Source organism: Sander vitreus, chromosome 11, assembly GCF_031162955.1.
Source record: "Sander vitreus isolate 19-12246 chromosome 11, sanVit1, whole genome shotgun sequence".
NCBI lineage: Eukaryota > Metazoa > Chordata > Actinopteri > Perciformes > Percidae > Sander > Sander vitreus.
The window spans coordinates 4497623-4515123 of record NC_135865.1 but is presented as its reverse complement, the minus strand read 5'-3'; the positions used below and the strand labels follow the sequence as shown (position 1 = coordinate 4515123).

At 41.2% G+C, this 17501-nt stretch overlaps 1 protein-coding gene across 6 annotated transcripts in view; it reads right to left on the bottom strand.

The window, feature by feature from the left end:
• tns1b (tensin 1b) overlaps positions 1 to 17501 on the bottom strand; it is a 239726-nt gene that overhangs the window by 206987 nt on the left and 15238 nt on the right. The window contains exon 1 of one of the 6 annotated variants that reach the window (XM_078263168.1): positions 7080 to 7227. The exons of the other annotated variants lie outside the window; for them this stretch is intronic. Coding sequence (XP_078119294.1) covers positions 7080 to 7094 — 15 coding nt within the window. The 5' untranslated portion in view covers positions 7095 to 7227. Of the gene's footprint in view, positions 1 to 7079; positions 7228 to 17501 lie in introns of those variants that run through there. 6 annotated transcript variants of the gene reach the window in all.

Sequence of the window (17501 nt, the reverse complement as noted above, 5' to 3'; positions counted from 1 at the left end):
TATTAAAAGGGGGTTTATCAACAAATCAAACCAGAACATTTGTCTCTATGTTCGGACAAATTTCACATTAGCCGAATAGCCTTATAAAACACTACATAATAACCTTGTTCCAGATCATGTAGCTACACAGCAAGATACCTTCTTTGTTTCCTTTTGGGGAAATGGGAGAATCAAACATCTGACTTTTTGGTAAAAATACTGCAAGGATAGGCCTACAGCCCTATTTGGGTATATTCTAAGCTGCTTCCTGTTTTTTAAAAAAGGTCAGCCTTTTCCAGATCCACATCCAAAAATCCTAGCAAGGTGTTTAGAATAAAAGAGTTATCCTGTAATGTTTAAACTGCTCATCTGAATCTGTACAGCTCCTGCTCCACAGAGGGAAGAACCTTTTTTTTTTTTTGTGCACACCAATTAGCAGTTCTTGCTCTCAAATGAATTATTTGTGCATTCTGTGCTCATATACCACTGTGTTGCCTTTGACTGATGCATTGCAAGTTGTCAGGCCATGGGAAATGACAAGCCTTGAACATAATGTTGTTTAATAGGGTTGGGCATCGTTTGGATTTGACCAATTCTGATTCCAATTGCGATTCTTCCTTTCGATTCTGGTTCGTATCGATTCTCGATTGAGTTGAAAAGGGTCACATGCTTATTTCACAAATAAGAGGAAAGCTCCAAGGCTGCAACACAACAAGCGCCTGGCTGCTACAGAAACCAAAACGTGCGCATGTTAAATTTGGAACCCATGATCAGATTTGAAACCAAATCCTCCAAACGATTCCAATAAAGAAATCATTCCACAGGAATCGTAATTTTTGTAGGAATCGGTTCTCGATGCCAGTCCTATTGTTCAACATCTTAATCTTAATTAAGCAATTCAAAAGTACAAATTAGCAGTTAAAAGCAGAATTACTGATGTATGCACATCGATTAGTTTTAATAAAAAAGGTGGTATTTCACCCAGATGGGCATGGTTTTGCAGGACGTAGCAGTGCGTGCTTCAGTGAGCTCCATGACGTCTCAGCCCGTGCTCTGAATACACGTTCATAAATTTATAATATTAATAGTTATTTTAGAGCTATTTAGTTGTACATGTTTTCCAGTATAACATTATGATGGTCGATTTGAGAATGTATTAGCAGTCAGTAAGTCATTTAAAAATCTGCAGTGAAGTTTAATCGTGGTTGCAGCTATGCCAGCAATACAAGGAGCAAGTAAATTGATCATTGATCATTGATAATTGGTAAATTGATAATCACAAAAAAATAAGAAATCATCTGTTTGAAGTTACAATGAGGCATGAGGTCTCCTGTAGGTTTCATCTTGGGGTTAAGGCAAGATTAGGTTAATAAATAACTTTTTAGTTTACGAGTTCGCTAGCTTATCCAAAAAGTGACGAGACCAATGTGAGCCGATTAGAATGTGCATCAGGCACACAACATGCAGGATGTAAGGCACTGCACTCTGGTTAAATTTCAAGTTTTTAGGAAGTCCTTTAAGTTAACACAGTTTGTTCAAGAATACGTACAGTGTTTGTAGCACTGACTGCTAACAATGGACAGCCCTTATGCGACCAGGCCCTTAGAGAGACTAACCAACAGTATCATCTGTATGGCATTTACCAAGTCATGGTCAGCTATAGAGCAGTTAGCCAATAGTCTGTGCGTAGCCTGCAGACATTTTGGTGAAGATGAAGTAAGGCAATCAGGTTTCGGCATAGCATAACCAATCTCCTGAAGTCCTGTTAAAGAAGATTACACAATACTGGCAAAGGGATAGAGAAGCAGGAGCGAATACAACATGCGCACTTCCTGACTCTCTGCAGTACAAACAATGGGCTGGTTTCAAGTCTCGATCTGGCAATGTCAGGTCTGTTGTCCATTCTAGGAAACCAGACAAGAGGTTAGGGGGTTAAGGGGTCATTGTTCCTGAGAGAATACAAGGGGAAGTGGCCGGTCATGGTTTTAATGGGGGGCTGGCAGAGATGTTTTGGTCACAGCTGGTGGTATTCATTCGTCAGTTTAATTCGCGATATGTTGCAGCCTTTCGCAAAAAAAAAAAACAATATATTTTGCAGCCCTAAAAAGCACCAATAAAGAAAAAATTTTGTACTGCTGTCTAGGCTACTGTTATCTCTACCCAAGAGTTATATTAATATTGTAAAAAAAACACCCAGTGCCAGTTATTAGCCACAGCCTCCTCTTCAGACTCACTTTGTGAAGACACAGTGCTACACTGCAGCTCACTGCACACACTGTGATTAAACTGTGTGCTAAGCTCTCACCTTCTCCCATATTTCAGATACTTCAGCTGTCAGTGACATCATGCAGCAGTCAGTTTATACCCTGTATGCACATGGCTGCTGTAAAACACCATTGTTCCCATAATATGAATTGACATCCATATCCAGATTCTGCTGCAAAGGCGGAACAAATTTAACATGACGTTAACCAATAGGTCCCGTTTGTTTAAATTTTGCATTTCATGTTATTTCCCCCAACAAAGTGGCTGTGATTAATGCAGCAATTATCTCCTGCCCCTCCCACTATTGATCCAAAGGCGTCCATTTTTTGGATTGAGAGCTTGGCGAAAATGTAAGCACATGGCAGAAAGCCATGGGGAATTAAGTGAAAGCTAATTTCATCTTCGAACATAGAGCAAAGCGTTGCTCTATCTTAAGTCGACAGATGGAAACAGCTTTGGCAAATTGGCAATCATGGGAAATTTAAATTGGGATTGGTGACGAAAAGGAGTGCACAATAAAATATCCCGTTTTAAGAAAAGCGATAATCCCGGCTGTTAACCCAAAGCCTCTTTAGACAGAAGGAGGCACTAAGAACTACGAAGCTCCCCAGGCGGAGGTTCATAGCTCAGTGACTGCATGCAACTCTAACCACCTAACAATGCTGTCTGGTGAGAAATGATAAAGAATATTTAGAATTTGATGCCATGCAATGTTTAAAATTTGTAAATCTGAATTGTTTTTCCAGTAACATGTTTTAGTGAATCACTGAGACCCCAAGATGTACAGTACATTACAACCAATAAATCAGAATAAGTGATTCCCTGACAGCTTTATCCATGTTGGGGGGGAAAAGAGAGGGGTGTACATTATAACTTCCAAAATTCCAAAGGGCATGGGTGAGCTATTTAACCTTTAATTATAATCTACAGAAGTGCCCACCAAACACAAAGTACCCACAGTGACCATTTCACCTTTCAAGCAGCAATTATCAACTGGCCTCAAACACCAAAGACCTCTAAGCAGTCATCAGCTGCCTTATGAAAGCCCAGACAGGGCAGAAATGAACAGGATGTAGGCCAAGGTGATGAAAAGGTATGAAGGCCTAGTGTCTGTCTTTCTTCACTTAGTTAAAAAAAAACAAAAAAACTGCAGGAACACCCATCAAGTATACAAGTACATGTAGACTGTATATCCATAAAGCTTCAAAATATTTTAACATGTGTGTGCGTCATGTAAATGTCCCTTTTAATGTAGTCATTCAGCAAGTGAAAGTCATAAAGGAGACACTGAAAAAAGGTTCAATGAAGGCTAATTAAAGAAGGCTCTGTTTTCACATAACAGACAACCAGCTGAGGCTGACCATTGCATAAGAGTCAATGACAGACGAGCGGACAGCCCCTTGTAAAACAGTCATCAGTGTGAAAGTTATTGCGTTCTGCGCAGCTGTAAAGTAATAAGCTGTCTGGACACCTTCAAGAGCGACACTTCCACATCAGAGGACAGGACAAAAGAGAGACAGAGAGAGAGACATATCATGGGCAAATGGAGACCGGGTCTGTCTCTGAGGTCAAAACAGAGTCAACTACACAAGGTGTTTATGTCATAAAATATTTATTTTATCAGGTTGAGACACAGATGACAGCTTTTATTAAAAGGTGGCATACAAAGCCTTTCATATCCATTAAGTAGACGCTGCACCGCCTTCGAAAGGACAAATCAAAAAGATAAAAAAAAAAAAAAAACTCTTAAAAACAGCCTATAAAACGGTCTTAGATCATCCCGTTCGGGACTTTGGTACACAGCACCATAGCTAGATGGGTAAAAAAGATGAATGCAATGTTCCACTTCAATTTCAGCCACCCCATTAAAAAGGAGTATTTCCACATTATCCTATCGACAATGTCCATGCTTGTTTTCCAGGTTTGGTTTTCCAACAAAGCTCAAACGCAACACTTTTCAGCCAATGGTTCCCAAGATTGATAAAAGAATTAAAACAATGGGAGTCATGCAAGAACCACAAAGAGATTCGCTCTTAAATGGCACATAAGAGTGATTCAAGAGAATTTTCTCGTTTGGTCTTTACTTGAATTGTATCCTCCGTATGTATGTAATTCATGAATTGTCTGGAACAGTCGTACAAGTCATGTGGAGACTCACTCCGTCTTCCTTCACAGGGGGAAAACACACTTGCTCGACTTAAGAATCACAATACTTTAATCTAAATAAATTCAGAGTTTAAATATGATATTGATGTACCAAAAATAAAATGTATAAAAAAACTTTAGCAGCACACTCATTTGAGCCCGCATTGATGTAACTTTCAGTGACCGGCGGCACAATATATCAGCTAGTTAATTAACATTCATTCTGAAAGAAAGACCCTGTGAAAATCATTCTACAAACTGTGTTTTTGTAGGTCAACAAGACAAGTGATGACTCTTCTCTAGACAAATGATCTAGATGATCACATCACATCAATGTCGGAGGATAATCATATATCAATATCTTAAAGTGCCCATATTATGAAAAAAATCATTTGGGGTGTTCTTTTGTGTCTCTGGTGCTTCCACACGCATATAAACTTTGTAAAAAATCCATCCATGCTGTTCTGAGTGAGATACGGTTTCTGAATGTGTCCTGCCTTCAGTCTCCGAGTGAGCTGTTCAAAATCGGCACAGCTTGTGACGTCACAAGCCGAAACGAGCTGGCTAACCGCAACCGTTAGCTCGTAGCATTAGAATGCTAATGCTAGCATGCTACCTCGTTCTCAATAGCAAAGCACTGCTACAACACACACAAGTTCACCATAATCTACAAAATAACTACTTCCATGTGCGCCCTCATTTAGAAGTCTCCCAGCTAATCCTGCCTTGTAACTGACTGAAGTTGGAGAAACAGCCTTTCTTTTACTGTCTATGGAGCTAGCTAGCTGACATGATCTACATCTGAGCTACTGCACATGTGCGAGTGCAATCAAAGATAGTACAGAAGAAGAAAAGAGGTCTCACTCTGTAGCTAAAACAGAGACCAGCTGAAAAGAGGATCTGCAGCAGTGAGAGAGAGCTGTGCAGTACAACAATATGGTGTTTTTTGAAAATTAAACCATGTAAACCTATTCTGGTACAACCTTAAAATACAATTATGAACCTGAAAATGAGCATAATATGGGTGCTTTAAGCTACTCTGCTTACTAGTCTTGCATTGGAGCCTCAAGTGTTTTGAGCAAGTTGGTCTTGAAAAGAAACGTGTAATTAACATGTAACGCTGCCGCTCAAAACTCAAGTGTTTCTGCCTTCTCAGTAGGGTTGGGCGGTAATACGGTATACCGCTGGGTCTAAAAATAGCAACGGTATCAATACAGTCATTAAAAAAAATGCAATGCACTTATATAGGAGACAAGGATTAAATATTACATTGTGGTGACCCACAAGTAAGACTGAAAGAGACATTCACCAAGGTACTGTACCTTTAAGGGAGATGTGTTATGATATATGAGTTCCAGTTTAACGGCTGAATTATGTCAAACGACGACGGTGGTGAAAATGCTGTTGCTGCGGCGGCGGCGCTAATGTCGGTGCTATCTACGCGGCCACCATCAAGTTACCGGACTTTTGGCAGCACAACCCACGGCCGTGGTTTCAGCACATCGAGGCCCAGTTCCAGCTGAGAGGAATAACACAGGACGTTTAGATCGGCCTTAGATGCCTCAACAACAGCCAGGGCTATGGCGCTGTTAGAGGCTCCTCCGGCTAACGGCAAGTACGACGCACTCAAAACATTCCTGTTGGAACTCTTTGAACTGTCGGAGCTGGAGAAAGCAGACCGCCTGCTGTCCCTGAACGGCCTTGGCGACAGCAAGCCATCCGAGTTAATGGAGAGGATGCTGGCTGTGCTGGGCGCTGCGGATCCCTCATTCCTCTTCGCCCACATTTTCCTGCGGCAGCATCCAGCACCCGTGCGCACCGCACTGGCCTGCTCCCCCCTCTCTTCCTCCAGAGACTATCGGGCAATGGCTGTGGAGGCAGACAGGATGTTCCTCGCCAACCGGCAGCAGTTTGTCCACGCACTGCTGCCCCCCCAGCACACGTCTGCCTCGCTTGCACTCCACAAAATATAATTTATGTAATTATGTGTCATCACGTGACAGTGTGGAGGAGAAAGTAGTTTTTTGTAAGTTGTTGTTATGTTATTATTGTTTCAGTATTAGTGTTTGGTATTCAGTCTCTGAACGGTGCACAAGCCAACAGTTTGGTGACGCCGTCTGAGCCTTACGTCATCATTTTTAATGAGTCATGGTAATACCGTATACCGCGGTAAAATAGGGAGGAGGTTTGACGGTATCAAAATTTGGATACCGCCCAACCCTACTTCTCAGCCAACAAAAAAATCATAACTGATCTTTGAATTGTTATTATTTAGAACTTTAATTACTTGCAAGTGTTGAAAGCCAAACATATTCAGCTTCAATAATGGTTTGGAAAAAGGCTTCAGATTCAATAAGTGGATTCAGATTTGATCAAATGTTAACCCCAAACCATAGCTACAACTTGGTTATCATAGCTTATTTGCATGAATGGAGAACAGCTGCTGCCAAAAGAAAAGTAGGAAATCAATCTCAAACCCTATGTTGTCTTTGGAAAGTGGTTGGAAGTAACATTAATTGTAGTAAGTTTAAGTAAAGTTGCACGTTAACAACCTAAAATGAGCAAAACCAGCAGCAAAGTCTGTTGACTGAGCCCGAAACATTTGGTGTGCCGGGGTTGGACTGACCTCGAGACGGGAGCGAATCCCTGACCACCCACAGCTGAAAATGACATGTTGCAACAGCACTCACCAGCCACAGGGACATCGCAGAGTTTTCTTTGAAGATACCTGGGGCAGTAATTCCTTTTCACAGATCCACAGCTTTCTTCAACACTGAACCAGCTTTTGTGGGATTAACAAGACTATGTTATTGTCCCTCAAAGTTTGATGCTCTGGCAGAAAAAGAGCCCAACAGTCTGGCCCTTATCCTGACATACTTCCTGAGCTGCATTGTTAGCAAAGAGAGGAAACACACACACACACACACACGCACACAAGCGCGCACACACACACACACAGGAAAGCCAGTGTCAGGAGATCATTACATGGAAAGTGAGAATACCAGGAGCTGTTTTTTACTCTCTGAGATTTTTTATACTTTTACCAAGGTCAGTGTGAAAGCCATAAACAAGGTGGGCTCGATGTTTATGACAATCAGATTGTGGCTCTCTGTAAGCAAAAAAAAAAAAAACTTCTCCAGATGTTTCCAGGTTTGTGTCAAGTGATTGACAGAAACTGTAAATCTTACCACAGAAAAAGTTATTTCGTAATAGGGATCGACCGATTTTTAAGGCCGATACCAATACAGATTATTGGTAGTTAATGAAACCGATATTTGGAACCGATATGCATTTATCCACGGTCCGGTAGATAACGGTCGTTAAGGCACCGGTGCCGTATTAGCACCCCCCCAAAAAAAAAAAGACAACCAAACTCTTTGGATCTACACGATTCACGTGGATGACATTTTCCCATTCAAAATGTCGATTTTCGCCGAAAAGCAACTAGTTTGCAGGTATGCAATCAAAACAGCATGGATGTTTGTTTTTTTCAAAGTTTGTATGCATGTGGAAGCACCAGAGACAAAATAACAACCCAAATCCCCAAAAAGTTATTTTTTTCATAATATGGCCACTTTAAGTCAGACTCACACAGAGGGACAGACACAGAGCTGTAGCCGAGCCAAAGTAGAACACTTTATCGGTTATCAGGCAAATAAAACGCCGATACAGATAATCTGCAAACAAACGGGCCAATCATCGGTCTATCCCTATTTCCTAATATCAAACCTGCAAAGCAATAATTAAAAATAAAGTTTCTGAGGTGCAACTTCAATTTACTTCACTTGAGGCTGCCCCAACACATTTTTTGCAAGTGGGCAGAAGAACGCAACAACAAGCTGAAGATCACACAGCCTGACATGAAGTTGTTATGGCTAACATGTTAGCCAAAAGAATCCCTGTAGCTCCAATATTCAATATTCACATTCTTCTATATAGACCCCAACAAAAAAGAGCATCCTAATGTTTTAGTGCCAGAATTAACAGATCATTAAACAAACATTCTTGTTAGCATTTTGAAATGCGCTTAAGGGATGTAAAAGATAACACAACACAGGTATAACACACTCATATAACTTATGTAGTCCGTTAATTGTAGCATTGACCGGCATGAAATCGGCATATGTCAGACTGACCTGCCGGTCGCCGGTCATGGCCGAGCACGTGAAAACCGGCCAATTCCGGTCACCGGCCGGTCTATCGGTGCATCTCTAATTTCAAGACATTTTAAAAGTGTTTTTTTCATTAAAAGATACAATACTGTAATTCTTTGTAGGTTTGTCACTACAGTTGACCCGTTTCACATTGCAAGTACTAATTTGATTTATTGTTAATATATACTTAAAGGTGCTCTAAGTGATGTCACGCGTTTTTTAGGCTACATTTTTTGTCACATACAGCAAACATCTCCTCAATATCTGCTAGCTGCCTGTCCCCTGAACACACTGTAAAAAAAAACACGGTCTCTGTAGACAGCCCAGGCTCCACAAACAGCAACAAAAACAAACTGAGCCAACCTGCACCACCAAACATAAACAGTGTTCCAGCCAATAACCAACAAGAAGGATTTGGGGGTGGGGGTTGGAGGGTTAGTGCGCGGAAGCACGGAAGGGAGGGGGAGGGGGACGGGATGAGGAGGAGGGAGGGGCGAGCTAGCCTCCGTTTTGTTTGACAATACTTCAAACGTCAATGAGAAGTAACGTCACCCAACATCGCTTAGAGCACCTTTAAGTTTATCTGCATTTAAAAACAGGGCTGGGCTTAATCGCAATTTTATCAAAATCGCAATATGGACTAGTGCAATATTCAAATCGCAATTCTGAATGAAATATTGTGGGGCTGCGGAGACATCCCGGCCTACAAATCCTATCCTACAGACTAAAGAAAAACATCTTTGTTTGGTACAGATCATCGCAAAAATCACACTGTAATCATCTTCATTTCCTGAATGACATGAAAATGAGAATAATGATACAAAATGATCATTCCCTCCAATATCGTGAATCATATCGCAATATCAGTCAAAATAATCACAATTAGATATCTTCCTCATATCGTGCAGCCCTAATTTAAAGCAAAATGAACGAACTAGAGCTGTAACAATTCAAAATGTTGCTGTGCAATTAATTGTCTCAGAAATAATAGCGATTGACAATATAATTGTCTCTTCCAGTCCACTTTAAAAGATATTTATTTATTTATCACTTTTTCACACAAATTAAAGTTTTGAATGAATTCCAGAACACATGTTTTGGTTATTTGTCACAGTTATGTGACCCAGGTAATGTCATAACACAAATACACAGCCTAATACATAAAGTAAACCCCGCCTCTTCAACGGTATCCCCCCCTCGTCATTTCTGTTGCTATGAACGTGTTTAGGGTCAAGTGCTAACAACTAACATTTGAAATAAAAATATAAAGTCCAACCGATAAGCACTTACATAATTACAATTTTGCATATCTAAACAAAATCAACAATTACCTGTCATACGCCTTAAGACCTTAGCTAATGTTAGCAATTAATTGCGGTTAAACGAAGAAACGTAATGAATGTAACGTGATTACGTAAAAAAGAAGAAGAAAAAAAAGACAATTAAACAATTATGTAATAATTGTTACAGGCCTAGAATGAACTGGCGAAGTACTGCGTCTACCTTTTGCATTTCCCCTACTACAAGAGTTAGAGAACCGTTCCAGGAAAGTGACTCAATACACTGGAGGTGCTGGCAGCTGAGGTGAAGGGGTCGTTCCTTTGCAACGGGTCTCCTAACTAAGTAACTCCCAACTCAACGGGCTTCTCCATTGGTTTTTTTAACAGACCCCTAATGGGAGCCACCTCAGACCTGACAGATTCATTGCCACTCGCCCATGAGCGAGGAGGGGACTGAGGGAGCGAGCATGCTGGGTAACAGGAGTAGCATCGGACATCAACATTCTTCCCGTCCACTCTTCTCCTCTCAACATGACTTTTACAAGGTTTGGAAGAAAGAGGCCATGTTTACTTTGCTGGAGACACAGTGGCAGCCTACTCGCCTCAGAGGAAGGCATATTAGCAACACACACACACACACACACACACACACACATACACACACTCAATGGTGATTTACAGTTTTACTGGGCTTTCTCAATGTAAAATAAAGCCACACTTAAGAGCACAGCTTACTGTACGGAAACCAAAACCTGTGTGTGTTAAATTTGGAACCGATGATCAGACTTGAAACGATTCCAAACAATTCCATTGGAATCGTAATTTTTGAAATCAATTCCAAGTTGGAACAGGTTCTCGATGCTCAATCCTACACACATACAGTCAGGTCCATAAATATTGGGACATCGACACAATTCTAATCTTTTTGGCTCTATACACCACCACAATGGAGTTGAAATGAAACGAACAAGATGTACTTTAACTGCAGACTTTCAGCTTTAATTTGAGGGTATTTACATCCAAATCAGGTGAACGGTGTAGGAATTACAACAGTTTGTATATGTGCCTCCCACTTTTTAAGGGACCAAAAGTAATGGGACAGATTAACAATCATAAATCAAACTTTCACTTTTTAATACTTGGTTGCAAATCCTTTGCATTCAATTACAGCCTGAAGTCTGGAACGCATAGACATCACCAGACGCTGGGTTTCATCCCTGGTGATGCTCTGCCAGGCCTCTACTGCAACTGTCTTCAGTTCCTGCTTGTTCTTGGGGCATTTTCCCTTCAGTTTTGTCTTCAGCAAGTGAAATGCATCGGATTCAGGTCAGGTGATTGACTTGGCCATTGCATAACATTCCACTTCTTTCCCTTAAAAGACTCTTTGGTTGCTTTCGCAGTATTGGGTCATTGTCCATCTGCACTGTGAAGCGCCGTCCAATGAGTTCTGAAGCATTTGGCTGAATATGAGCAGATAATATTGCCCGAAACACTTCAGAATTCATCCTGCTGCTTTTGTCAGCAGTCACATCATCAATAAATACAAGAGAACCAGTTCCATTGGCAGCCATACATGCCCACGCCATGACACTACCACCACCATACTTCACTGATGAGGTGGTATGCTTTGGATCATGAGCAGTTCCTTTCCTTCTCCATACTCTTCTCTTCCCATCACTCTGGTACAAGTTGATCTTTGTCTCATCTGTCCATAGGATGTTGTTCCAGAAATGTGAAGGCTTTTTTTAGATGTTGTTTGGCAAACTCTAATTCGGCCTTCCTGTTTTTGAGGCTCACCAATGGTTTACATCTTGTAGTGAACCCTCTGTATTCACTCTGGTGAAGTCTTCTCTTGATTGTTGACTTTGACACACATACACCTACCTCCTGGAGAGTGTTCTTGATCTGGCCAACTGTTGTGAAGGGTGTTTTTCTTCACCAGGGAAAGTATTCTTCGGTCATCCACCACAGTTGTTTTCCGTGGTCTTCCGGGTCTTTTGGTGTTGCTGAGCTCACCGGTGCGTTCTTTCTTTTTAAGAATGTTCCAAACAGTTGATTTGGCCACACCTAATGTTTTTTGCTATCTCTCTGATGGGTTTGTTTAGATTTGTCAGCCTAATGATGGCTTGCTTTACTGATAGTGACAGCTCTTTGGATCTCATATTGAGAGTTGACAGCAACAGATTCCAAATGTAAATAGCACACTTGAAATGAACTCTGGACCTTTTATCTGCTCCTTGTAAATGGGATAATGAGGGAATAACACACACCTGGCCATGGAACAGCTGAGCAGCCAATTGTCCCATTACTTTTGGTCCCTTAAAAAGTGGGAGGCACATATACAAACTGTTGTAATTCCTACACCGTTCACCTGATTTGGATGTAAATACCCTCAAATTAAAGCTGAAAGTCTGCAGTTAAAGCACATCTTGTTTGTTTCATTTCAACTCCATTGTGGTGGTGTATAGAGCCAAAAAGATTAGAATTGTGTCGATGTCCCAATATTTATGGACCTGACTGTACATACAAACACATTAAAACTACACTGATCCAAGTGGCTGAATTCAATCCTACCACATGTTCATCATTACTTAATCACAAAAACTCCATGAGTCATGTCTGGTCACAGTGAAACCATTTAGGTTCATGCATAGTCTAATTTGGAGCCTTCAAGTTCTAACGTTTCTGTTTATGTACTGAGTGCTTTACATAAACTTAATATCTGCATAATGTCATTAAACAACTAGAAAGATAAAAGAATCCCATAGTTAACTGTGTTATTGCCCATGCGTGTGTGTGTGTGTGTGTGTGTGTGTGTGTGTGTGTGTGGATAGAGGGATCCTGTGTCTGTACTGTAAACACTGTGAAGCCCTGAGCCCAAACCCTATAGGCTTCATCTTCCTAAAGCCCTTCCAAACCGCCCTCAGCTGGATCAAAGTGTGCGTTGTGTGCTTAAATTTTAACATGGAGGGGGGGGGTTTACTTTCTGGCTGATTATCGCTCCCCACAGTGCTAAGACATGAGTGAGGCCTCGGTGAAGGCTGCTGCCAAAGGAGTGTCTGGAAATGTCTGTGTGTTGTTGCGTGAGTACTCCTCTCTGCCATGTGTGCTGGGGATAAGGCAAAGGCATTGGTTTAAATTGGAAGCGCCTGTTGCATGACCTCACACTTGTCATTTGTGATTAATCCATATGAACATCACATTACAGCAAGTCGTTTCTTTAGCGCAGGTAACAGTTTCAGGCTTACTGCACCAATACAAAATTTGTAAAACACTGACTGCCCCCTGCTGGTCTCTTTTCTCAGGTCAGGATTATTTTAAGAAAGATCAAGCTATAGGGCTTCCTTTTAGAGGGGGAAATCAAACATGGCTAAAGCCACCGGCCAGGCTGTAAACATGGCAATGGTGCCTTAAATCAACCCTGTGGGACGCTTCTCCACACAGGCAATTGACCAATGTTCTCACCTAAATCCCTCATCTACTTTATTTTACTGCACACAGGGTGTGTTCAATCATGTCTTAGAGGATTTCCAAGAAACATAGTGTTACTAGCAGCATAGAACATCCTTTGGCAGCGCATGAAGTCTTATACATACATTCCACATGCAAGAAACTGTATAGTCATTTGTATCATACGTAAGTCGTATGTGGAGTGACGCTGGCAGATTATCAAGGCTGATAGGCAAAACTATAATCCCTAATGATTAATGGGGTACGTCATTAAAATCCTGGGGGGATGATTTATAAAGACCGTGACATGAGAGTGCAAAAAAAGAATGTTAAGAACTGTGTGAAAGCTCAGTTCATCAACTTTTAGTTGTTTTATTACTCAGCGGTGCTCATTTTTGAGGGAGTAGAAAGCTCGTGCATCCAATTGTTTTTTGACACTAATCCAGGTTTGAGTATCATTGACAGCAAATTAAACAAAGTAGCTCATATAGTGTCTCCCCTGGCACATCCTACACCGCCTCCTGTAGGAGCTCCCAGGCCACATGACATCTGCAGGCCTCCTGCTTCTTCCCCGAGGTCGACTCCCAGTTGAACAAATACCTCTATAGTGAGGATTTCTAGGAGGCACCCGGGTAACCTAACGCACCAGGTGGTTTGTTACACAGAAGCATCCGAGAAGCCATCATGGAAACTGTTGTTGTGGCAATGCTTCCATCCGTCTATCAAACTCTTGCTGAAGCCAGTCGGGAGAAGAGCAAAAACATCTTTGCTATCGAGAAAAGCCTTCAGTAGCGTTCTTTGCTCTTCTTTCAATAAATAAATAAATACTCTCCAGATCTGATACAACTGATGCTATTGCAGCATCTACGCTAAACTCTTTAGGAGCCTCCCACGGTAAGGGTTTATAGTAGTGCTGCAACTAACTATTACTTTCATTGTCGATTAATCCGTTGATTATTTTTCTCGAATAATCAAATTAGTCATTTGATCTATAAAATGTCAGAAAATGGTGAAAAATGTCGGTCAGCGTTTCCCAAAGTTTACTGTCAAAAAGGAGATAAGAAACCAGAGAGTATTCACATTTAAGAAGCTGCAATCAGTAGTCTGGCTATTACCAGACCAAGCTCAATCTTTTAAGATTGAACATTAGTCTGGGGAGTCTGCTCTGTATTTTCTCTGTATTTTCTCTGCACAAGAGGCGTGATCAACGGGCACAGTTCAAATGACTCTGTTCGCAAATGGATAGTCCTTCAACCAATCAGACCAACGATCCGGGTGACGTAGCAGCGACATCAATGGGTTGCTGCGCTTCGGTGGCCGCATGGTGGTCGTCATGTTGAATGTAAACAAGAAGCTGCTTGGTTGCTTCTCTACTGTCATCGTGTTAAACCCGCCAACAGCGCGCCAGGTGAAAACCTGAGTGGTTTCCAGCCTGAGCTGCAGGGCGAAATCAAATCGCCGGCAGATCGGACTGGGTTTACCCAGTCTAGGTAATCAGAGAAGTTTTACTCAAACTGATTAATCGATTATCAAAATAGTCAGCGATTAATTTAATAGTTGACAACTAATCGATTCATCTTTGCAGCTTTAGTTTATAGGTGTAAGGAAACAAGCAGGGTCTTTACAAGTATAGTAAAACGAGTGTGTATATGTATTTGTCTGTGTGTGGTGGTGGTAGTGAGGACACCCCGCCTGTCAGCTTCAGACAACATACACCCACTTAACACGGAGCTGAATTTCTTCACAGCGCCAACTGTAACCCATGGCGATGGTGAGCCTGCACTGTAGCTGGCCATTATGCAAATGTAAATCATGCTTGACTGGCCACAAGACTGTGTGTGTGTCCATCGCATGGCTTCACATTTCACCCAAACTTTATTGGTGCCAGTGGCCTTTTGTCTGCTTTAATTGAATTAACTTCTCAGCAATGGACCTTGTTGCAGGAGAGCAATGGGACATTACACAGCCATCCCCTCGGCATGGGAGCTTTTAATAGTGTTTACATTGGAATCATTCAGTGCTTTGGTAGAAAAGGGGCTTCTCTTTCAGTACATTTTATAACTTGCTAACATTTTCTTTTTAGGAGCTACATGAGACATTTGTCACAGCCTCGCAACATAATAGATTAGAAGATAAACAAGACTCATGTCACTGTCATGTTTTACATACTTACAAAAAAAGCTCCAGTGCTTTCACTCGAACAGTTACATCTCAATACTGGCTGTCCTTCCTACTTGTGCCAGTCACTTTGAATGGCTTAAAAAAAAGCGCCAGCCATTCTATAGCTATAATAGTCTCTAGAAAAAAAAAGCATTAAAGACCTTGAAAATAAGCTTTTTACTAGGGCTGTCAATTAAAATATTTAAATCGCATGATTGTCCATAGTTAACTCACGACTATTCGCAAGTTACTAGCACTTTTTAAATCTGTTACAAATGTACTTTAAAAATGCTGAGTATTTGAGACTCAACGTACTCAATTCACATCGACAGTAAATGCAAATCATTTTAGTCTTGTGGAGAGAACCAGCTGGAAGGGCTTTGAAACTCAACTTGCCATTCAAAAGACCCTTTCCTTTATCCATTTCTGCTCAAGGAGGATTGTTTCTGCTAGCCATCCACAGCATTACTGCGGCATTGCTTCCCCATTTCCCAAACCCAAGGCCCAAATCTCAGAACCCGTGTGCGTTAATCGTGTGCCCAAAATGTGTATCGTTAAAAGGAATTTGAGTTGAGTCGTTATTATAGAGTTCATTTTTACAGCCCCAATGGTCCAAAGTTGGGAGCGTTAGTCATTTCTCTGGACTATGCTCTTTTTACTGATTTGACAGTAGTGGGGATCAGTTGAAAAAAAAAAAAAAAAAGGTGATGTCACATTTCTGTGCACCAATGGCAGTTTAGCAGCATTTAAAACATGACAGTTGCTGGGGTTATGTAAGGCTGGAGAAAATGCGGACCCAAAATGCTGAGACAGAAAACCGAGGCTAGCTTAGATATGAAGATTTAATTCCCAACACTAAAATCCAGGGTACAAAACCAACAAGAATACAAAAATAGTGAAAACGCAAGAAACATAAGGAGTATAAACTGATGTAGTCCAAAATGCAAAAAGGGAAAACAGAGCTAAAAAACAAAACTGAGTACAGAGACCGCAGGGAAGACTAACACAAAACTCAGAGACTGGAGCAAAAACACAGACAGGAGCAATCATAAAGAAATACAGACAGGAGACGAAAATACACAGACTTACACGGAACGCCACAACAGGGCACAAAATGATTTGACACAGGACAAGGGGAAGACAAAGACTAAATACACAGGGTAACGAGGGAACACAAGACAGGTGACACAAGGCTGGGAAACAGGTGAAACACATTAGGGCAATCACAAGGGCGGGAAAACACAGGAAGTAAAACAAGACAAGACAGAAAACCAGACCGTCAAAACAAAACAGGAAACAGGGCAAAAATACAAAACAGAAATAAACAGATTACCACAATAAAACAAAAACACAGAACAACAAGCCAAACCCATAACAGCTGGATTGTTTTATGGTGTGCTTACATTGCCATTGGTAATATGCCTTGGTAACAATGGTACAGAGGGATAGATGACTACTGCAACACCCATATAATAAAACAAAGACATACATTTTAACCCATAACACACATAACATAGCAATAATATTGCCATTTAAGTCCATGGGCATGGGCATTGGGGGGGGGGAATGCATGTAAATCACAGTTTAAAAAGTAGGAAAAGTCAATGGCAATGTCCCCATCTGCTGGTTAAAAAGCACAAAATGCTAATCTGTCAGAAGGGCCTGGTGCGTTTTAGACAGCCATCTTCAGATAAAATACAGCACTCTGCCATTGTTTTGGCTACAAGTCACAGTTTAAAAGAAAGAAGGAATGTGTGAAACTGTTTTTTGGTTGTCTTCTGCTTTCATGTCTACTTGTCCCCAGTCAAAATGGCACAGACCAACCCAGACGCCAAGCAAACAGTGTCACATGGTTTCCCCCAGCAGATAAAAGAGTCGTGGAAATGCTAATGTTTGGCCAGTCTCTGAGAGAATGTGAAGCAAACAAGTTTCCGTCATCGTGGTGTGTTTGGTTTTTGCAGAGTTACAGATTTGAGCAGACTTTAATGAAACAACCAGTGATCTATGGTGCTTAGAGTATTGCTAGATGTGATAGGTGATACATCAAGTTGGATTAACTGTTCTGGGA